Source organism: Diceros bicornis, chromosome 7, assembly GCF_020826845.1.
Source record: "Diceros bicornis minor isolate mBicDic1 chromosome 7, mDicBic1.mat.cur, whole genome shotgun sequence".
In the NCBI taxonomy this organism is placed as follows: Eukaryota; Metazoa; Chordata; class Mammalia; order Perissodactyla; family Rhinocerotidae; genus Diceros; species Diceros bicornis.
The window spans coordinates 37,935,277-37,957,561 of NC_080746.1; the positions used below are offsets into that span (position 1 = coordinate 37,935,277).

Sequence of the window (22,285 nt, forward strand, 5' to 3'; positions counted from 1 at the left end):
AAACATTTTGTTTTGTTCTGTTTGTGCTACTGGCAGAGTTTCATCATGTTCCAGACTGTGTATTGTATTCCAGATTTGTGCCTTTTTCTTTTTGAATTTATCCTGTGTGTAAATGAAAGAAAAATTTAAATATTATGTGACTTTTGATTAGAAGCATATCAGGATTCATATCTCATATTTTCTTTTTTATTTCTCCTCTGTCTTTCAGCTTCAGGGTTCCTTGAAAAGAAAACAGGTAGTTAACCTGTCTCCTGCCAACAGCAAGAGGCCCAATGGCTTTGTCGACAACTCATTCCTTGATATCAAAAGAATCCGTGTCGGAGAGAACCTCTCTGCAGGGCAAGGGGGCCTCCAAGTAAATAATGGACAGAGTCAGATTATGACAGGGACCTTGCCCATGAGCCAAGCACCCCTGAGAAAGACTAACACTCTGCCTCCCCATACACATTCTCCTGGCAATGGTATGTTTAACATGGCCTTAAAGGAGGTGAAGAAGGAACCGGGAGAGACTCTGTCTTGCAGTAAGCACATGGATGGCCAAATGACCCAGGAGAATATTTTCTCTAACAGGTACGGAGATGACTCTGGAGAGCAGCTGATGGATCCTGAGCTGCAGGAACTGTTCAATGAACTGACCAACATATCGGTGCCTCCCATGAGTGACCTTGAGCTGGAGAACATGATCAATGCCACCATAAAGCAGGATGACCCATTTAACATTGACTTGGGTCAGCAAAGCCAGAGGAGCACTCCCAGGCCCTCCTTGCCTATGGAGAAGACAGTGATCAAAAGTGAATACTCACCTAGCCTGACGCAGGGCCCCTCGGGCTCTCCTCAGATGAGGCCCCCATCAGCTGGCCCTGCATTCTCTATGGCCAACTCGGCCCTTTCCACTTCATCCCCAATCCCTTCAGTCACTCAGACCCAGGCTCAGCCACAGACAGCCTCAGGAGCAAGCCGGGCCCTGCAGAGCTGGCAAGAAGTGTCCCATGCCCAACAGCTCAAACAAATAGCTGCCAATCGTCAGCAGCATGCCCGGATGCAGCAGCACCAGCCTACCAACTGGTCAGCCTTGCCCTCTTCCGCTGGGCCATCACCAGGTCCATTTGGGCAGGAGAAAATCCCCAGCCCTTCTTTTGGTCAGCAGCCATTCAGCCCACAGAGCTCCCCCATGCCTGGGATAGCCGGCGGCAGCAGCCAGTCGAAAGTAATGGCTAACTACATGTTCAAGGCCAGCCCCTCGGCCCAGGGAGGGCACCTGGATGTACTCATGCAGCAAAAGCCTCAGGATCTCAGTCGAAGTTTTATTAACAACCCGCACACAGCCCTGGAGCCCCGGCATGGCAACACCAAGCCTTTGTTCCATTTTAACTCAGATCAAGCAAACCAACAGATGCCTTCTGTTTTGCCTTCCCAGAACAAGCCTTCTCTCCTCCACTACACCCAACAGCAGCAGCAGCAGAGCTCAATTTCAGCTCAACAACAGCAGCAGCAGCAGCAGCAGCAACAACAACAACAGCAGCAACAGCAGCAGCAGCAGCAACAACAACAGCAACAACAACAGCAGCAGCAGCAGCAGCAGCAGCAGCAGCCACAACCACAGCAGCCACCATCCCAGCCCACACAACCTCTATCAAGTCAGCCTTTGCTAAGATCACCCTTGCCGCTTCAGCAAAAGATCCTGCTTCAGAAAATGCAGAATCAGCCTATCACAGGACTGGGGTATCAAGTCTCCCAACAACACAGACAGGTAAGGGCTCTACTACTTCAAACACAGAGTACCCAGAGACCATCTAGGTTGGTCATTATGCTTTGGTTACCATTATGTTTGTCTTGGGACAGGATTAAAACTACAAAGACAGTAGTGGCTCTGACAGATTCATATGATGACCTCATGAAACCTTGTTCACTTGGGGCGTCTGGAGGCATGAGCTAGTATTTCTTTGTAGGGCATTACTGTCACTGGGATCTGTAGTGATCAAAGGCTCTTGCTTATTAAGAATGTTGCATTATAATTCGTACCTTTAGTGACATGTCCAGTTGTTAGTGAGATTCTGACTTGCCCAATGTTTATTCATTTAGTCAATAAATCAGTCATTAAATCCACATGTAGTTCCAGAGCACCTACCATGTGCAAGATGTTGTGATTATGTTGAGTATTGAATAAGGCCAACATGATGTTAAGAGTATTTAATGACCAGTCTATACATACCATACCAACCAAGTGAGATGTCTAAATGCCCAACCCATCATATTAGATCCTGCTATGATTCCATGTTGACTTAGTATCAACCTTAAATAAGACATGGTCCCTGTCTGCAAGTACAGTCTGGAGAGTGAGACAGGCTTTAAAAACTATCCTTTTAATACTGAGTGGAAAGAGTAATGATATGAGAGCACAGAGGTTGGGTATCTTACCCAGCTAGGGGAAATCAGGGAAGGCTTCTGGAGAAAGTAATGCCTGAGTTAAATGTTAAAGGATGAAATCGTCACAACTACAGATAGAAAAAAAAATCTGTGGCTACCTTTATATCCTGTGGTTAACATAAAACAAAGGTTTTATTCTGCCCCAAACGTGAATAGTATGACGCGATAGCTCTGTGCCTCCAGAGCACATACCGATGAGTAAGCTCTGATCCCTAGGGAACTGGAAACAGGAAACTCCTCCTGGAAGGAAGAAAGAAAGGAAGGACGTCTGAATGTTGCTTTGTGCATGTAATTTGACAGGTCTACATTAGTGTCTAAGCAGAAAGTCAGCACGTTACGTGTCAAAACAATATGTCAGGACAGTATGACAGTACAGAGCCTAATTCCAATCCCATTCCTAGAGTAGTTTTCATGGCCACTGCCCAGAAAAGAGTGCCATGAGCACCACAGAATGTGGCCAAGCTAACCTTTGCTCTAGATGTGTGCCAAGAGAAAACCAGACTCAGCTAGAATTCAGGAGCTGTGTACCAAGTAAAGCTTTCGGCTCTTATCCACTTAGGTGTATTTTTTAAAATTGTGAATTATAAAGAATGGACTTCAACTAGAGTCATGTGCATATTTTACAAAGTTCTATTTTTAATACAGGTAATTTGGGGACCATTTAAACAGCATTGTAGAAATACTTTCTAATGTTATGTGTAGCCATTTTGATTTGGATGAATCTAGGTTCAAATTCTTACTCTGATGTTCACTAGCTGTGTGACCTCAAGCAAGTCATTGAACTCCTGTAGGCCTCAGTTTCCTCACCTGTAAAATTGATAATAATATATCCTAGGATTTTTTTGAGAATGAAATTAGGTAATTCTCAGCTCAGAGTTTAGAATAAGTTGCCTATTATGATGATTATTATGGAAAGAGCCATAGATAATATCAAAATATTTTTAAGTATTACTATTATGTAGGAGAGGCATCAGAGTAAGTCTCAAATTCTAACATAAATAGTATTGGAGGAATAAAAGAGAACTATCCCTAATTCTTCTACTTTCTAGCAGTATGGTGAGTGGGGAGCAATTTATCCTCCCTGGGCCCAGACTTCTGACCATAAAAATGGAAATAATAAATAATGTGATATTAATGAGTTAGCATTTATTGAGTAATGCCATATTTACTCTATAATGGGATGACTTGTGTCTCCTTTACTTGTGGTATCTTGTTTCACCCATATAAAGGAAATACCATTATTCTCATCTTACAGGGAAGGCAGTTGAGGCACAGAGAGGTTACATAACTTTCCCAAAGTCACACAGATAATAAGTAGCAGAGTCAGGATTTTGATGGTCTACTTTGGAGGTTGTGCATTCAGCCACCAAGCTATACAACTCACAGGTAGGATTTGTTGGGAAATGAATGACCACTTATAGATCATTATGGAATTCTCAAAAGGAATATTGCTTATAATATTGAGCCATATTTACATAATTTACATAGTAGATTAAATCCTCTGAGGATAGAGAAAATCTTAAATCTCTAACCTTCAGAGCTGTTAAAGAAAAGAAGCAAAAATATCTATGTGATTGTTGACCTTCCTGAGGGTTAACATTATGGAGCTAACCAAAATAAACAATTTACAACAGGAAATATATCTCTTTGGTGCCCTGTTAGCCCTTCTTTGGGAGTCTTCCTGCCACCTCCAACATCCTCTGTCCTGTTTCCGGCTCTACTGCTCAGATCAACAAATGTACATCATAATCCTGACCTCTTAGTCTCCACCTGAGCTTCCAGGACCCAAGCATACCAATGGGTACTAATGACCAAATCAACAAGCATCTTCCAATGCCTTAGATAATTTTTTTCACTTCGCAGTGCATATGACACATGTGATGCCAATTTCATCTTTTCAAGAAGGCCCTTAAAAAATGCTAGAAATGGTGATAGCACTCCAAGCTAAAGACCTCTTCTGTAGGCTAATGGGCCTTCCAATGGACAATGGCTACCCATTTAAAGGTTTATCCCAACTTTGTAGATTGAATCACATTGTCCCTTCCAGCTCAACAGTTCTCTGAGGTATGACTCTGAAGTCCTGTGTCTGAGTTGTGAGCAAGAATACCAGAGCTCTGTAGTCAACTAAGTGTTGCCTTCTCTAAAGCATGCACCTTTGGTGGGTTGGACCCATTTTAATAATGATGCTATTGTTCAGTACAGTTACAGAGTTTTTCTCTAGGGATTGTCTTCAGAGCTTTTAGCACATTGAATGGATTATTACCATTGCAATAATATTCATCCTGTCAGGGTGATTTTTGAAAACAGTCAAGTTGGGTAATGCTGCTTTGGGTCAAAAACAAGGAATAGCTATGCTGTGATAGGACTGCATTTCAAGTTTCATTTGTGAACTTTCTCTGAAAGCAATAAAGAAAATAAATGGGTTACTTCCCAAGATGATAATTTTGAGAAGCAACTTTCATTTGGATATACATTTTTCTAAAGTTTTTCTAATTCTTGTTGTCTTATCAAGTATATTGCCAAATATTCTCAACTCAGAGAGAGTAGTTTTAACTCTACCATCCATAGTATACAGTACAAATGTGTGTTCTCATTTCAGATTAGCTAAATCTCTGATTCTCTTAATCAAAGTCATGGGAGGAGATACATTGGGAATTAGCAACTCTTAAGTTTATGAACTAAAGCATCCTAAATGAAAACACTAGTTATGAATTTTTTTCTGCTTCTCATACTCACTTTGTTTCAAACATAGGAAGATTTACTATGGGATTTGCTAACAGGAGCCCTTTAGCCTTGGGAATAGTGGAAATCTTAGCTTTCCACTACAAAATGGTAGATTGAATTTGTTGATCAGTTGCTTGTAATTTACCCAGCAGAGTGTGCCAAGATGGCCTTCTCTTCACCTTTCAGAACTCTGAACCCAGACAGATCTGCGTGCTCAGGCAGAAGACTAAATTTGGGAGATTCCTATGCCATTCTCCCTTTGTTGGGTATCTCCCTCTGTTCTCCTAGATGTGAATGGCACCGGAGAGATAGATGCAGCATAATCGAATTATTGGAGACATCTTTATTGTTCCATGCCTGAGGTGTTTTTAAGTAATCCCTTCTCTGGAGACTGGGAGAGCAAGTGGTATTTGGTGTTTCACAAAATGTCTTCAGTGACTCTGTCTTGCCAGTGTTTGGAGATTGCAAATGGAAATACCTCCTGGCTATAATTTTCTTCCCTTTCTGATTTGAAGGTTATGGGAGAGGGCAGGAGAGGGATGCATGCAGTTCTGATTTATCTTCAAGTCACTGATTACTTGTTTAAAGTGTGAAAGAGTTATTGGTTGACCATGGCTCATGAGAGTTCAATCCAAAAGCGCTAACCTCTTGAACCAAAAAGTGATCTTTTTCAGAGCTCTATGGTCAGACACTTAAAAGTGTGAATTTTTTTCTAACATTAGATCCATGAAACTCGAGTGGATTCTATATTTGGTTTAGAATTTTCCCATCTCTAAAAATTCTGAGAGGGAAGGCAGCCAGTGAATGGATGGTTTGTTATGACCGAAACATAAATTTGTACATTTCCTCTGTAGTTTAAAGCCAAACTCCTCAATCATATATTAAGAACCTCACCCTACTCTGTCTACCTAGCCAAGTTTATCCTTCACTATTCTACATATCAACCCTTGGTGTAAATGAGGCAAGTCTCCTCACATTCTGCTCTCCTCATCTTTAAGGTAATTTTGTATATATTTGATCTTAAAGATGAACACTCAGAAAATTGTTTCCCAGTTGGCCTAGGTGAGGGTGGAGGAATCACTGTAGCTCTCATATACTGACAAATCCTTATAATTGCCCAGTGAAAGTACCAGAGAAGAGATAGAACCTTGAAGCAACTGGGCATGCCTTTTCTAATGGAAAATGATTAGGAATTCAGTGTTCTGCAACAATATAATATCCAAACCACGCCTTTGCTGCGGACTGGAGGTTGGCTAACGGGTCAGCCAGTTAGGCTAGTGCCAGGGTTTGGGTTTAAGGGCTAGAGTCAGGTTAGAGGAAGTCAGAAGCATGAAGTGCCAAAGACAAAAACCAAGCCAAAGTCGAAAAATGCTGGGAAACAAAATCTGTCAATATAATCAGAACTCAAGCGTGAATCTAAAATATGGTAAAAAACCTATGGTCGTGGGTAAAGTATAAATGACATGAGATCTAGAGTAAAGTTAGGATAGAGACCCCAGAGATGCTAGGTGATCATTGCAAATGACCTTTGACCATTTGGTGATTTCCATTGTGACTCACCTTGGCTAGGTTATGCTGGCAAAAGGGAAGAGGGCTAGTACAGACATGCTGAGGTTGTCCATCGCAGGCCAGGAGCATTATGCCTGCATTTTCATTTTATCTTTGATATTTCACATTTATCTTTTAGGTTTACAAAGGAAACAAAAATTTGTTTTTAATACTCCACGAAACTAGCGCTAACACTAGGATCCAAAGTGAATTTCCAGACACATATGTTAATGTAATTTGTACCAAAGAATCTTGATTGGAAAAATTAGCAGAAGGGATTTTGCATGTGTTTTGTTAGTTTGTGTTAGTTGGTTTGTTCGTTTTAATATTAGTACCAACATTGTGCCATATATGGTAGATGTTATCAACCCTTTTTTTACAGGTGAGGACTTTGAGGCTCAGAGAGGTTAAACAATTTGCTCAGAGTTGCAGTTAGTAACTGGCCTGATTTTAAGCCCAGTACTGATAACTACTATTCTGCCTAAGTTAAGGAAATAGATAGAGGTGGTTTGGGTTGTGCTAACAGGGCCTTTTTTGTGATGTCTGTTTGGAATTTCACTGTTGTCTGTGTTTCCAGTTTATTTCTACCTCAGGGAAAATTCAAACCAATTCTGATGCAGGGAGGGATCTTCAAACAAATTCACTGAAGTTGCCTTATCTGAATCCACAGATCTCTATGTTTTCTGATTTTCCTTGTTTTCTGATTTTCCCAACCAGGAGCCATGAACTAAAGATTCCAGGCTAAATTGAGTACTGCTCCATTTTCAACTCTAGAAATAGTTTTTATTCATTCATTCAAGAAATATTTGTTGAGTGCCTGCTATATGCCAGGCACAGTTCTGGATACCGATACAACAGCTGAGAACCAAGTATGATAGAGTAAGGGGAAAAATAAAATTAAAAAAAAAATAGTTTTTAAAAATTAAATAATCAGAGAGTGTTTTCAGATTGAGCTATTTTCATAGCTTATTCTTGCTTGTGTGACTAGGCTGATTTGCTGCTGGGCTTCTTGGTACCTCTGATCCCAGATAAAAATGGAAAAAACTCAAGGGAGTTGTATGTGATTTAGTTTTTAAAGCAAAAAATCCAAGGTTTTAGATAGATTTTTTTTAAATGATGAAGAAAATTCTTTCACTCTCTTTTTCTTTAACTGATCCATCAAGATTTAAGAACCTGTTCAGGGTCATTGTTAGAGTTTCACAATAGGGTGAAACCATAATTCTTGCATGCATGCATTCATTCAAATGATGAAAATTTATTGAGCACCTACAATGTGCCAGGAATTGGAGATTAAAAGATTAGATGATCCAAAGAACCCTCTTTGCACCCATCTAAAACATCAGGAAGGCATGCTCCCTCCCCTCAATGAGGTTTTAATCTGAAGGAGACATCCGTCCCTTATACTTACTGGATTCCTATTGGGTACATATATTACATTGTCCTGATCCTTAACAATCCACTCTATATAATAACTGAGCCCAAATCACGTGGGCCTTTCCCCTAAATCTACGAGTTCGACTTTGAACATCTTATTTAACCTTTTACACAATAGAACTCTATTTGCTGTATATTCCACTTTCATTTCTATTTTATTTTGTCTTCCTAGTATGTAATAGCCCAGAGCACAATGGAGTGAATTGGTGTAAAGCAAAAATTAACTTCTGTATCCCTCAATAAAGAAATAAACACAATAACAAGAAGAACACGTTAGCCTTGGGATCATAATACATAGGGTTTAAATCCACAGTTAGGGGAATGGCTTCTATTATTCTCATTCCAAGGCCTTTGTCCATGTGTTGTATCCATCACTAAGAGCTGTGCATTTAAAGCATTAGTGGCTAATTAAGCCTGTTGAATACCAAGTTTCCAACTAGGGAAAAAAGGGGTATGAGGTTAAGAAATAGATTTGATCCTGGAGATGGAAATGCAAGAGGGTTAATGGAAAATCTGACAGATGTTTAACTATAATGTGCATTAATGTAGGTGACTCAAACAATCCCCTTTGCACCCATTCTAATTAGTTGTGCCTTTTCTAATCAGATGTCAGTTGTTATCAGTTTGGTAGAGGGGGGTGGTGGTTTCTTTTTGTGAAATCGAAAGGAAGCAAAAACCCATGTAGCCAGTGTACTAATCAGTAAATTTTCACATTAATAGTTAATTAAAGTCAGGCACAAAGACTTGAGATTCAGAAGGTGTTTACTATAAGGAATTCTAGGTTTGAAACAAAAGACTGCACAAATGTTTAGACTACTAGGATCACAGAGACGTAATGTGAGTGAATCATCTTACTCTTTTACATTGTGTTTTAAACAGGGAAGACAAAACTTACACTCACACGCACATACACAGCCTAGGCAGCTCTCTGGATAGTAACTAGAGAACTCTGGCTGAATTATTTGCATTTTATGCAATGAATCTGAACAAAAAAGTGGCACCTTATTGAGAAGAGCATAATAGAGGGAAGCCAGTGACTACTTTTCTGTGCATCCTGCAAAATCAAGTTTCAAGTTCCCAAGGATGAAAGAATGGGGGTGGTTGACCTGTTTCCCTTTCTTTCTACTGCTAATTCCCTCCACCCTGAATCACTGGCATTTTCCACAGTTTGCTTTTCACAGGAGCTTAAGTTCAGCTCCACCTTTAGGAAACATGAACTTCATAAACAGGGAGTTTTTTTGGCCCTACTTCTTGGTAGTCCACAGGTCTGCGTGGGTGAGCACATGAGTGTGTGGGCCTCACATTCTGGTCTTTGGCTCACATCTCTACTCTGTGTCTCTGAGTCTTTGTCTCCTTCTCCCTTCCCTTGGCTGTATCCTCTCCTCTTTTATCGATTCCCCACAGACCAATTTTGAGCTTACCTCTTTTCCCTGACCTCCTTGAGACCTGTTCTATGGCAGGCCTTCAAAGCAGGGGCCGGGGACATTCAGCCACTGGAGTTGTTATTGGCAACAAGGGTGAAGAGACTTTTCCTGGAAAAGGATCCGTGTTGGGAAGAGCCATGAGGCCTGGCAGGCCCATCTCTATGTCCACAAGGCTCTGGCACAGATGAATGAATTCTGAGTGGACATACCCGTGGGCAAAACATCCAGAATAGCTTCTAACCGTTGTCCATTCTCGCTTCAAGTGCTTGCTAACTGACCTGCCTCCTTCTAGTCTTGCCAACCTGCAACCAGAGTATTCTTAGATAGGAATTTGATCATGTCGGTCACCTGCCTAAGCCCCTTAAATGATCTTCATTTTCTCAGAATGAAATGCAACTCCTTGTGTGGCTTATAAAGCCCTGCATGACCTGGCTCCTGCCAAACACTCCAGATTTATTGGTTTCCATTCCCACCTTTCTTTTTCCCTTGACTCCCACGCATTCACCCATCTTTCCCCCTTAAACTCATATGCACTCTGCACTCTAGCTCCCTCCGTAAAAGGCGTCTCCCAATACCAGAAAAGTGCCATGCTTTCTTTCATCCTCATATCTTCAAATATGCTGTTCCTTGTGTCTGGAACATTTTTCTGCTCTACTCTGCCTGGCTAATGTAACCTCAAGCTTTCCCAGTCTCAGCTAACACATGTCCTCCAGAAGATTTCCCTGGCCTCCCAATCAAGATTAGCGCCCATCCTGTATTTTCTGGTAGCTCCCTCTATTTCCTCTCTTTTAGCAGATATCACCCTTCATATATCTTTGTTCTTCCTCAAGTAGACTGCAAGCTACTTGAAGGCAGGGATTGTGTCTGTCTTGTTCACCATTGTATTCCAACCCCTAACACATCTACTACGTTGTAGGCACCCGAAACTTATTTGTTGAACAAATGAACAAATGAATTGTATCATTGCCCCATCAACCTTTCTTCTGTTCTGGGGATTTAAGGATGCCAACACATCACCCTCTCCTCCTCAGAAGGTGGGAACAGAAGCTAGCGCTCCCACCTTCCTCCATACCAAGTCTGCCCTTAAAACACCATTTGCCCATGACCTGAACCAACAGCTCTAGTTGTCATGGCTGGAAATCAGAGAATTCACTGTCAGCTACCACTTGGGTTAAACCTGTGGAAGAGGATTCTGCAGAGGCACTTCTGATGGAGCCTGGACTGACCTATATCCTGGGGAATCATGAGGGTGTATTCCAAGTGATTCTTTTCTTTCAATAGAACATCAATAATTTACCAATACTGACCAAGACACAATCTCTGCCCACAAGTAATTGATAGAAACAAGTGATTATAATGTACTGTTAAAAGGCTCCTGATAGAAGTCACTATAAGGTATCCTGAGAACACAGAGATGAAGCACCTAGTATAGCCGTGGGAACCAGAAAAGGCTTCCTGGAGGAGGTATTATCTAAGTGTCTACCCCAAGGAAGAATAGGAGTTACTGAGGTGGAAGGGAGAAAGACTTCCAGACAGAGGCTGTGTTCTTTTGGAGGAGTCCAAGTAGTTCAGTATAGGGGGACTGTAGAGTGCAAGGTCAGGAGAGGAGAGATATGAGACTAGAGAGGTGAGCAGAGGCCAGATCATGAGGAGCCTTATAAACCTTAGTAAGGAGTTTAGAAATTCATCCTGAGGGCAATAGAAAGTTATGGAAAAAATTGTATGGGTTGTTTTTAAACAGAGGCATAACTTATGCCTACTGCAAGGTAGTTGTTTAATTCAAACATGTTGAATATTAAAAAATCAGATCTGCTCTTCAGAAAAGTCTCTCTAGTTACAGTATAGAGAACACGCTGGAGGGGCTCAGGCCAGGGGCAAGGAGACCTTTACAAGGAGACCTCTATGCCAAGACCATCTCAGAGATTTCCAGTGTGCAGTTGCTGTGGGCTCAGGCAGCTCCCCGCTCCTGCCAACCTCAGAATGTCTCTGCATGTTCACCTGTCGTCGTTCTCATTCTTTCCATTGCCCCTCACATTTCGCTTCTCTAAGGCCAACACTGTACTTCAGCTCTTGCAGATGACTTGTTCCATTAATTATCATCTCTTATGTCTTCACTCACTCCTTTCTATCTTCAAACACGCTTAAGCCCCCAGCATCCCTCAAAAATAACTTTCCATCAACCCTCCTACCCCTTTGAACCCCATTTCCCCAGGTACCAGCCTCAGCACCTCTGCAGTCAGTATAATTCCACTCTCTCCCTTAGGCCTACTTTCCCAGGTGCTACTATGGATACCACTGATAACCATCCACACCTGTTCCTCTTCTCCATCTCCACTGCTGTAACCCACATGCTCATGTTATTATAATACTCCCTTCGACCAGCTTCTTTCCAACTCCCTTGTCCTTTTCAGTAATGGGCTGGACAGTGTGTCTAAGCAATTCTGCCTTGCCCATACTCCTTGGGGCTGAGGTCAGGAGCTGGGGTTCCAGTTATCGCTGTAGCTTTTGCCAGCCCTCCCCCCTGGAATTGTAGCTTTACCCCAGATCCAGTCACTCCCTGAGGTTCCACTTCACAGGACAAGCTTCCCTCCCTGTGAATGTCTTTTGCCAAACCGCTACCTTTTCCCTACTGGCTGCGGCATCCTGTCCACCTGCTTAGACAGTTCTGAAGTGTCTTGGGACCCCAGCCCCTGGGCTTCTCCATCCCCTGCCCTAACTGCCCATGTGGCTGTAATCACCCCTTCTCAGCTGTGAAACAGGTACAGTTCGTTTCTTCTTCCTCTAGAGTGTACAACATAGTGCAAACACTTCCAGTACAGTTCTTATATTGTATTATAATTTTGTTTAGGTATCTATTTGATCCAGTGAACTGTGAATTCCTAGAGAGTTGGGACCATGGAATTTCTCTTCCCCCCCTGAATTCACAAAGCATTTTGTATCTCTCATTGCATTCGTTGCTTTCTACTCTAAATTGTAGTTAAGTATATACTTTAACCCCTCCACTAAACTGTAAGCTCCTTGAGTCCAGAGTCTGCATACAATTCATTTTTGTACTTCCAAGGGCCAGAGTACCTGAGAGAAAGTCCCAACATATGGACAGAGAAACAGAAGGAGAGGAGGGGAGAGCAAAGGAAGGAAGGGAAAGAAGTTATGGGGTCTATGTGTATGTGTGTGTTTGTGTGTGTGTGTGTGTGTGATAGGCTGCATGGTCTTGAAATCAAAGGAAAAAAATAGGTTTGAATAATTTCTAATATCAACCTAAATATGAAATGTACATTATTGAGAATTTATACATTGCTTACTTCCAAAAACTTCTAAGCATCTTAATGATCATGTAGCCTTGGCCAAGTTACTTAAGTTCTCTGAAACTAAGCTGCATCATCTGTAAAATGAGAATGAAAACACCTATTTTGCAGGATTGTTGAAGAAATTCCACGAAATAACCCATGAGACATACAACCAATACAGAGCCTGCACCTTATAGTCAATTGATTAACAAGTGTTAGCTTGCTTCTCTTTGCAAAATAAGGACCATCGGAACCAAATCCATTAAAGAATCCAAATAAAATGTTAGCAGACACTGCAGTGGGTGACTTCCAAAATTGAGCTCTCATTTAACTCTGAGTTCCAGGAAACTAAGGCAGAAAGAAATTATGTGGAGATATAGAGGTTCTTTTTTTCTTTAATATAAAAGGAAGTGTACAAGTTCATCAACGGAGGCAAACTTTTTCCTGGAAATGAATTCAAAGCTGCATTTATCATTGAGGCAGTTAGGTAACATGATGGACATCTTCCACTGGAAATTTTGCAAAGACACCATGACACGGTTTACTTTGACGTTTCTGTTATTAAGCTGCATCATAAAGTCTGAGGCCAAAATACTAAATTTTAATTCAGCAAATACTTTTCCCTGAGAAGCTGACATAATGTGGTACAGATATAATGTTTCCTGAAGCTCTGTTTCAATGGTTTTCACACTTTGTTTTAACAAGAATACTTCTTTCATCCCTTCTTCCTTTTCAGAGTTTCCCTGAGGTACCTCCTCAGAACGTTATGTTCCTTCAGGACAGAGTTTTCAAACCAGTATTCTGGCTTATCACAAGTATAGAGTTTAGAGACCCTATAGGAATGCATAATTAAAATTCCCATTAGACTACCTCACTCAAATATGAATTGTCTTGAATGAATCTCTGGCAAACCCATGCATTGTGTAAAGTAGATTAGACCTGTGGAATGTCTACCTCAGAATCAGATTTCAGGGAGAGCTTTTCAAAAATCCTTTTAAGCTATAATCTTATCCCTCCATATAGAACAAAACTATAAACTTCAGCTGTGATCCCTCTGCTCTCCAGACCAAGCTCATTAAAAATTAAAGATGAAAAATTTCAGCAATTGGTATATTCATTTTTCATTCAACAAATATTTAAGCACCTCCTGTATACAGAAAACCATGCCAGCTGCTGTGAGAAACGTAATAAATGAGAGATGCTGTGTGGGAATGAGATTATAATACATGAATTCTGCTCCCGTACTTGTATTTTACCTTTAGTAATCAGACCTCATTTACTTCCTCTGTTATGATTTTATTCTATAATTCTGAATTCTATGACTCTAAAATGCAATTACTGTCATTTATAAATTTATTTTTATTTTTATCAAAGTAACACATGCAAATAATTTAAGACAAATACAGCTAAAATGCAAGCTATTACTTGGCCACCCCTTCCCTCACCCTTCTTTGTCTCTAGAGGAAACCAGCTTCATCATTTTGAGTTGCTTCTTCCGGTATTTACCATCACATTTCTAAATTCATCCGCACCTGATACCTCTTGATTTATTAATTTTAGGCAATATCTATTGTTTCTTATAATAATAGATGAAGATGTTAGTTCTATTTCCCACCCTTCCTCCCTCTCCCCCTTTGTCACAATATGGTTATGACAAAATTTGCTTAATATCAATGTGTTCAGAATTATGATGAGATAAATAATGTTTACTGCTAAGACAAGCAGTATACTGTAACTATAGTTCCTCTCTAGGACTTGTGTCTAACTTTTTTTTTTTCATTTATGGTGTGTCTTAGAATCTCTGGCTAAGTCTTATACAGTCTAAGAACTCTGTAAAACATCTTTCGATACATTTTCAACACTGTATTTCCTGTCAGATAATCTGTTTTCTCCATTTTTTTCCTGGATACATCTCCCCAGGAGCCCTCTGTCCCCAGCAACAATCCTGCGGGGTGTTCCCTGAGCCTGCTGGTACAGCTATCATCCCAGGCCTTCCTGCTACCATCCTGGGAATCCCTTCATTTCTTTCCTTTATCAGATTCCCTGTGTCTGGGTCCTTTGTGTTTTTCTATTTATTTATTTACTCTCTTATTTTGGTGGACTGTGCCTGCTGGTAGCTTCCTGACAAAGAGTGTGTGAAAGGTAAAATGTGAAATCTTCAGAGAAATCATAACCCATTTGAGACAGTAAGAAAAAAATGCAAAACATCAAGAAAGAAAATTGTTGAACATAGATAATATCCTAGTAAGTATACATGCCGTTACAGAGAGTGCAAAGAAGGAATGAGAAAGGAACCTGCATTTATTGAGCACCTACTATGTGCTAAGTGCTTTCTCTGTGACATTCCTAAGAAGTAGGAATAACTTTCTCCTCTTTATATTTGAAGAAGTCGAGAGCAGAGTGGCTTAGTAATTTGCCTAAGTCACACAGCTATAAGGTGGCAGAACTAGAATTCAGATCATGTTTGTCTGCTTCTAGCCATGCTCCACACACTGCACCTCTTAGCCAAAAAGCATAAGTGCACCATCTTTGCCCTCAAGGAGTTTGTTCAACAATGTCTTCAATCCAGTGTCAGACAATTGCTGTTTTCTAGCACAATATGCTGCCCTTTTACTTTTATGTGTGTGTGTGTGTGTGTGTGTGTGTGTGTGTGTGTAATTTAACTCTGGTTAATGCAACATCTATTTTCATAGTCCCATGTACATCAAGTTTTATTATAATATTTTTCTGTGAAATTCTGGAACAGAGCTGTTTCCAAAGGAGATTTCAATTCTTTATCCTCCTCTATTTATTAGGGATTAGGCAGTTACAGTCTGATCTGGTTACAACTGAAAATATGTTAGTGGTTTTGCCCAGCCAGTTCATTTGCTGACATTTATCACATTTAGCTCCTGCCTAAGGGACATCCAGGATTATTGGTGGAGAATTAACTGAGTAGAAAGAATGACACATACTTCTGGCTGTGTACCGTAGCAGCAGGTTACTCCAAGCTCTCATTCCCTGGAAATCTGTATTGATAGACCTCTCAGAAACAACAATTAAAAAAACAGTAAGTACAAGGGATAGAAACTGCGGGAAGGATTTAAAAATGAATGAGGGGCCAGCCCGGTGGCACAAGCGGTTAAGTGGGTGCGCTCTGCTGCGGCAGCCGGGGGTTGGCTGGTTCGGATCCCGGGCGCACACCCACGCACTGCTTGTCGAGCCATGCTGTGGTGGCATCCCATATAAAGTAGAGAAAGATGGGCACGGATGTTAGCTCAGGGCCAGTCTTCCTCAGAAAAAAAAAAATGAATGAAAGAAGATAGAATCATTGCTTTTTATAGATAAGTTACTGACTAATATGCAAGCAAATAAATACCATTGATGCATTGCGTTCAGCTGGCACAGTTGAAGCCCTCTGATAGCTTTTCTCACCAAGAGGTCTTGACACTTGAGACACAGCTGTCATTAAATGAGGGGACTAACGGTGCAGTAAGCTACTGGGACTGGAGCAAAGGGACCGTTTTGTCTGCACAGTGCTGGCAGTGTTCTCTAGCAGCGTCTTGGTTGCTGTTCCAGTATCACTCCTCTCAGAAGCAGAAACATGAAGCCTTTCATACAGTTAGAAATTAGACGCAGGTAACTGTTCCCTGAATAGTCTCCACTTTTGAAAGTTTTGAATTCCAAAAGTTCATTTTTAGTTTGGTTGTTTGGCACTCCTGGTGCATTTTTTTCCATAGGAATAATTGTTAAAAAGTTTATTAAGTCCTCTGGCTAGCCTATACAAAGTCTATTTGACTCATATGGACATTGAGCTAAGAGTACTAACCGTGATTTCTTGAACATTACGTTATTAAAAATAAAAAATATCTGTTCAAAGTACATTGATTGAGCCAGGCACAGTGGTGGAATCAGGAATACAATCTATTTAGTGAAACAGAGAATTATAGAACCAGAGAGCAATGTGAGTCCCAGGTGCCACAGAGCACTTTGCTATGGAAACCAGAGAACGAGTTTCCACCTCAGTCTGGCTCTAGGTTCTGAATGGAGAGCCTAGGAGCATTTTCAGCTGAACCTCCATGGCAGAGGGAAGTAGGCCTTCAGACCAAGGGAAGAGGGAAAATGAGATTAGCCAGAAAATCACCAGTGAGGGGGCACAGAGCTCTTCATTTCTAGTGGTCATTTATAGACATTTATAGCTCAGGTGCTAGCTGAATGGCTATCAGTGTCTGTGCCTATCCGTACCAGTGTTGTGGACTGGATTTTGTTTATTTAATTTATCAAGATAAAACAGTTTTGAGCCATCAGTTCTATTTCCATAGTCTATAAAGAGAGCAGTGGGCAGTAAAGGGCCTGCCACCAAGGCAGCCGGGCCCAGGGGCCTCACCAGGCTGTGCTCTGGTCTCCACAGGAGCCCTGGGAGACAGGACTTGGTAGATGAGGCTGTGTTTTGCATGTGTGAAACAGGCTACAAAACTCCTTGCATCTGAAAAATCAGTACTCCTACAGCTATGATGATTCCTAAAATAAGGTTTTGACCCACATGTGTGGTGTAATTGAAATTGCCTACATAGCCAAAGCCAGAAAGAAAGCCAGAGGGTCAGAAAGATGGGGTAAAAAGTAGGAAAGGGAGATCCCAAGGGAGAAATGAAAGGAAATTTGGGCCAAAAAAATGCATTTCTAGTCATCTCTTCCACTGTGTAAAGATACTTTATAAGGCAATTTAAACTCTGACAACTTGCCTATTTCTGTTTGTAAAGGCAGATGGATTCTCAACCCATTCTCATAAATTTCTCTGTTTTTCCTCCTCATGTTTCATTCATTTATTTTGGGGGAGGGGGAGAGGAGACTATTGTAAAATTCTTTCACATTTTCTGAACACTTGAAATGGAGTCAAACCTAAATGGATATGAATTCAGCATGAATCCCAAGGCCCAAAGGTCGGGCTCCACTTGGACAGTTTTGATGTATAAAGCACTGCCAACATTCATTTTTGTGGAGCAGCAAGAAGGCTGAGCTGTGGGCTGGTGAGGATTTACATAGATCTCATTTTCATCAGACTCAGAGGCAAGAAGTTTCTAATCACCTGTGTGTCTGCCTGAGTTGTGGAATATTGGGGACCCCTCCTTGGTCCAGGTTGGGTGCATGTGTTCTCCAGGAAAGCCAGAGGCAAATGGATGAGAACCTCGCCAGACTGTTCCTTGGGAGTGTGAGGGCAGCCCTGACTTCCATGGGAATGGGATTCCCTGCCAAATTCAGATGCCGAGGCTTCCCTCAGGGACCATAGCCCATCCCAAATGGAGGAAGTTGCTGTGAGAAGTTAAGCAGGCAGCTCTGAAGGGCTGTGCTCGTGTGTGTGTGTGTGTGTGTGTGTGTGTGTGTGTGTGTGTGTGTGTCTCAGTGAGAAGAGAGCAGCCCTTCACCGCTGTTTGCATTATAGTACATGTGGAATTTAAAATTTCACAGAGAGGAAACAGTAAACAGAATAAGAGGGGAGCTGGTTTGTCTCTCCAAGGCCATCATTTCTGCTCATGCCTGGATTACAAGATGCACACCATTCACACCTCCGGGTTTTATGCATTTGTCTTTCACCCCTGAATGTCTCTGAGACTCAGCTCTGATGGTATTTCAAATAACTGCACAGATCACACCTCTCAGCAATAGAGTCAGACTAACCTTCAGTTGTAATTCTTTTAAAATTAGACTTTTTTCCACCTACTGTTGCCCTGAGGTAGGAAAGAGGAGAATTTATTAACCAGTTGATTCCAAAAGTGGAGACATGGGACCCACAAAGCAGGGCCAACCAAGGTTCACTTCAGTATTCAAATTGAGGGGAGCATGAGAAGACTGCACAGCAAGACTGAATAGCTCAGATGTATTAGTATGTGATCCACATGAAAGGTATTATCTGAGCACTGATTAGTAAAAGTAGAAACATTTTTCACATTGACCATTGTAGCAGATGACACATTACACAGTATGTTCCCAGCCACAAACCCCCCAGCTTTTCCAGTAACCTGAAAAGATAAAGAAAAAGAGAACTTGGGGAAACTCCTACTCATCAGTCAGGTTTCCCCTTCAACATCACTTCCTTTAGGAAGCCGGTCAGACAGATCCACCCCCACCCGACTTCCCCTAGCTCAGCTCTTCTCGCTCTTTATATTGTGCCTTCCAGAATTATCTGTCTTCTTCACTAGACAGTCTTTACCTCTCAATCCCCAGCGGCCAGCATACTCCCCAGCACTTTATAGGCACTTAAATATGTGCTCAATGATTGATGGAATATTGAGGGGCCTGTGTTAGGTCTTGGAGGATACGAAAATGAAGAAGATAGACTCTCTGTCCCGTCTGGGAGGGAGACAGACAGATAATAATAAGACATCATGCAATTTGCTAAATTTTGTAATACCTGTAAGAACAGCTTCTCTAAAGGAGAACAAAGCAAAGGTTGAACTTTTGAGCACCCTAATGATAAAAGAGACAACTATATTAGCTACTTCTCTGATTTATTAACTTTACTAATAAGAAATAGTCAATAGAATCCTATTTCCTACATTTCAAGTTTGCTACCAGGATAGCACAATATCAATAATAATAGGCAATGGATTTTATTTGCAGGAATATTATATCAGGAAGAAAACGTGAAATACTATCAATATCTTCTCTGGGAAATCTATTTATTGGCTTTGTGATATCTAACATTGTATTTCTAAACTTCAGAACTGAAAGCTAATACATAATTGGCTTTGTAGTAAAGCTTTAAAGAGTAAAATCAAGACTTGCGCTCAAGTTTCTGCTTATATTTCTTTGTTGCCTACTCCTTTTGTCATTCTGTCATTTAATTCATTTTTTTCAGAGGAACAATCAAAAGCAAAATATGTTACACCCACTCCTTGGCCTCGTGTCCTCCATATAGCATTATTTATTGAGCACTCTTAGTGTGCTTGGCATAACAGCCAACAGAAAGGAAGTGAAGGCTCTTCCCCAAGGGTTTGCTGATTCAATTAGAAAGCATTTACAAAGATAACTTGAAACCTCAGACACAGAAATCTAACTTTTATTCCAGTGTCAAAAATGACTTGAAACCTTTTTCACCTTGGGATGTTTGTCAGTACTCCTTTCGTTCCTCTCACAGCATCCAGTGGACCTCCCCGTGCTTGATGCAGAGAAAGAGATAGAACCCAAATGCACTTTAAAAGGTGAATGACTTCAGATGGCCTTGAAAACACCATCATAATCTGCACAAAAAGTGGCCTGACCCTGAATCTTTCCTCCCCATTGACCTCTCCAAGGATAGAGTCTATTGAATAGGTGACTCTTTGGGGGCCATTTGCCTTGGTTTTTTCTTTTGCGAGAGAGAAATTACATTTTTTAAATATTCGCTGTAACTCTCATGTGACCAAAAAGACTGCAAACAAGAGCTTTATAAACAAAACACAGTATTACCATAGTTTCTAGGTAACTCTTTGAATTTGATAGATACAGTATGTACTTTCCTTCACACACTTTGAGAATATGAGCTTATCTAAGACCACATGGCTTTGATGCCACTGACTAGCTGAGTGGCCACACGCAAACTAGGTCACCACTCTGACTCATTTTCCCCAAATCACAATGAAATAGATGATGAGACCAAATGCGTGGTCCCCGGACTTTTATCTTTTAAGATGATATTTATAATAGGAGTGCTAACATAGATTTGCTGTATTTCATCTTCCTGTGTAAAGACATTAAAAATTAAAACAGCTACCACCTACTATTACCATCATTTCATGAAAGAAAATACATTTTAGCATAAAAAATTGAGAAGAACATAACCACAGAGTAAGTGATCATCCTTTAAAGTGAATCACTTTAGCTGTTTGATAAACTGACTGCCTGAACCTTATTTTTTTGGTCCCAGTAGCAAATGAAAACTTCCTTGGAAATGGATACGCCTCCATGGAACACCATTAGACTTGATGATCTGCATGGCTCCTTCCAACTGTACCATTTTAAGCACACTACTGGAAGTTACAAATAAGTAAATAAAACGTCGGCTAGATATGGATCACCTTCTATTTTGTTGCAGTGGAGGTGTTAATGTTTTCCAGCGTCCAGCTAACTAAACTGTGGAAGGCACTGCCAACCACATCATACTATAAGATAGTAGATCTGCTTCACTCCATTAAATTGTCCTTATTTTCAGCTGCAGTGACTCTTCTAATTAGGAGTGAATCTAGCAACAAAGAAATCAAATAAAAAGAAATAGAGAAGATGTCAAAGGGACAGGAGAATATAAAAGCAAAACAAAAGCCTTTTTGCAAGGCTAAATTGATGATTTTGCCCAAAACACAAAAGTACAAGAAAGGATTTACAGCACGAAGGATGTAATAAAATTCAGTTAAATTATTCAGTATTGTTACAGTATTAATGCTGCAGCCGAAGTTTCATTGTATAAATTAAATACAGTTGGCACTTCCTATACATGGATTCCACATCCACGGGTTCAGCCAACCCAGATTAAAAGGCGTATGATGGTTGCATCTGTACTGAACATGTACAGACTTTTTTTCTAGTCACTATTCCCTAAACAATACAGTATAACAACTAGGTACAAAGCATTTACATTTTATTAGAGATGATTTAAAGTATACGGGAGGATGTGCATAGATTATAGGCAAATACTATGCCATTTTATATAAGGGACTATAGCATCGGCGGATTTTGGTATCCGCCAGGGGTCCTGGAACCAATCCCCCACGGATACCGAGGGATGACTGTACACAGTCTGTTCCCTAAGATTGTGCTTGGTTTCCATGATAGTTTTTTTAAGTCCTCACAGATTGGAAATATAAATATGGAAATTTATGGTTATCAATATTTTGAGCCAAATTCTAAGAGAAGGGGTTTGGACTGAGGTCTAAAAGTACTTAACTGAAATGGAGCCACCAAGAGACAAGTTTAGTCTTGGAGGCACATGTGAGAAGGTGACAAATGGAGTTTATCACGTTGGGAGGCTTATGGGTTTGCCTTCTTGTCTCCTTTGGCAGTGCGGGGCAAGACGCTGGCTTTGGCATTCATTGCTTTAAACGCACAGTCACTTTGGCATGAGATCTGATCCCTGGTTCCTTTCAGGGTTCATTTGGTAGTAAATCTGATTTTAGAATGAGGTAGATCTTGTAGAAAATGGCCCTTTCCTTGAGAGAGTTCTCTTTCACGCTGAGGAGACTTGACCCCCTTCCTTTTCTTGCTTGCCGCATACCACTCTGGCTGAGGAGGCAAAAATAGCTTAATTTATTTCAACTATGTAAATGCTCAAATTAGGTTCAGTATTTCAGAGGTAGTATGAATCTTAGAGATGTTTCTAATAAAATCATCACTCCCTTTTTACACATGTAAGAGAAATTCAGTGGCTTCTCCAATTTCATTCATTCCGTTTTCAGAACCCTGATTAGAACTGTGATCTGATTTCCAGATCAA

General features: G+C 40.8%; 1 protein-coding gene across 1 annotated transcript in view; it reads left to right on the forward strand.

Annotated features, from left to right (window-relative positions):
• MAML2 (mastermind like transcriptional coactivator 2) overlaps positions 1–22,285 on the forward strand; it is a 337,326-nt gene that overhangs the window by 232,314 nt on the left and 82,727 nt on the right. Inside the window, exon 2 of the mRNA XM_058545367.1 lies at positions 209–1,750. Within this exon, the coding sequence (XP_058401350.1) occupies positions 209–1,750 (1,542 nt within the window). The remainder of the gene's footprint in view (positions 1–208; positions 1,751–22,285) is intronic.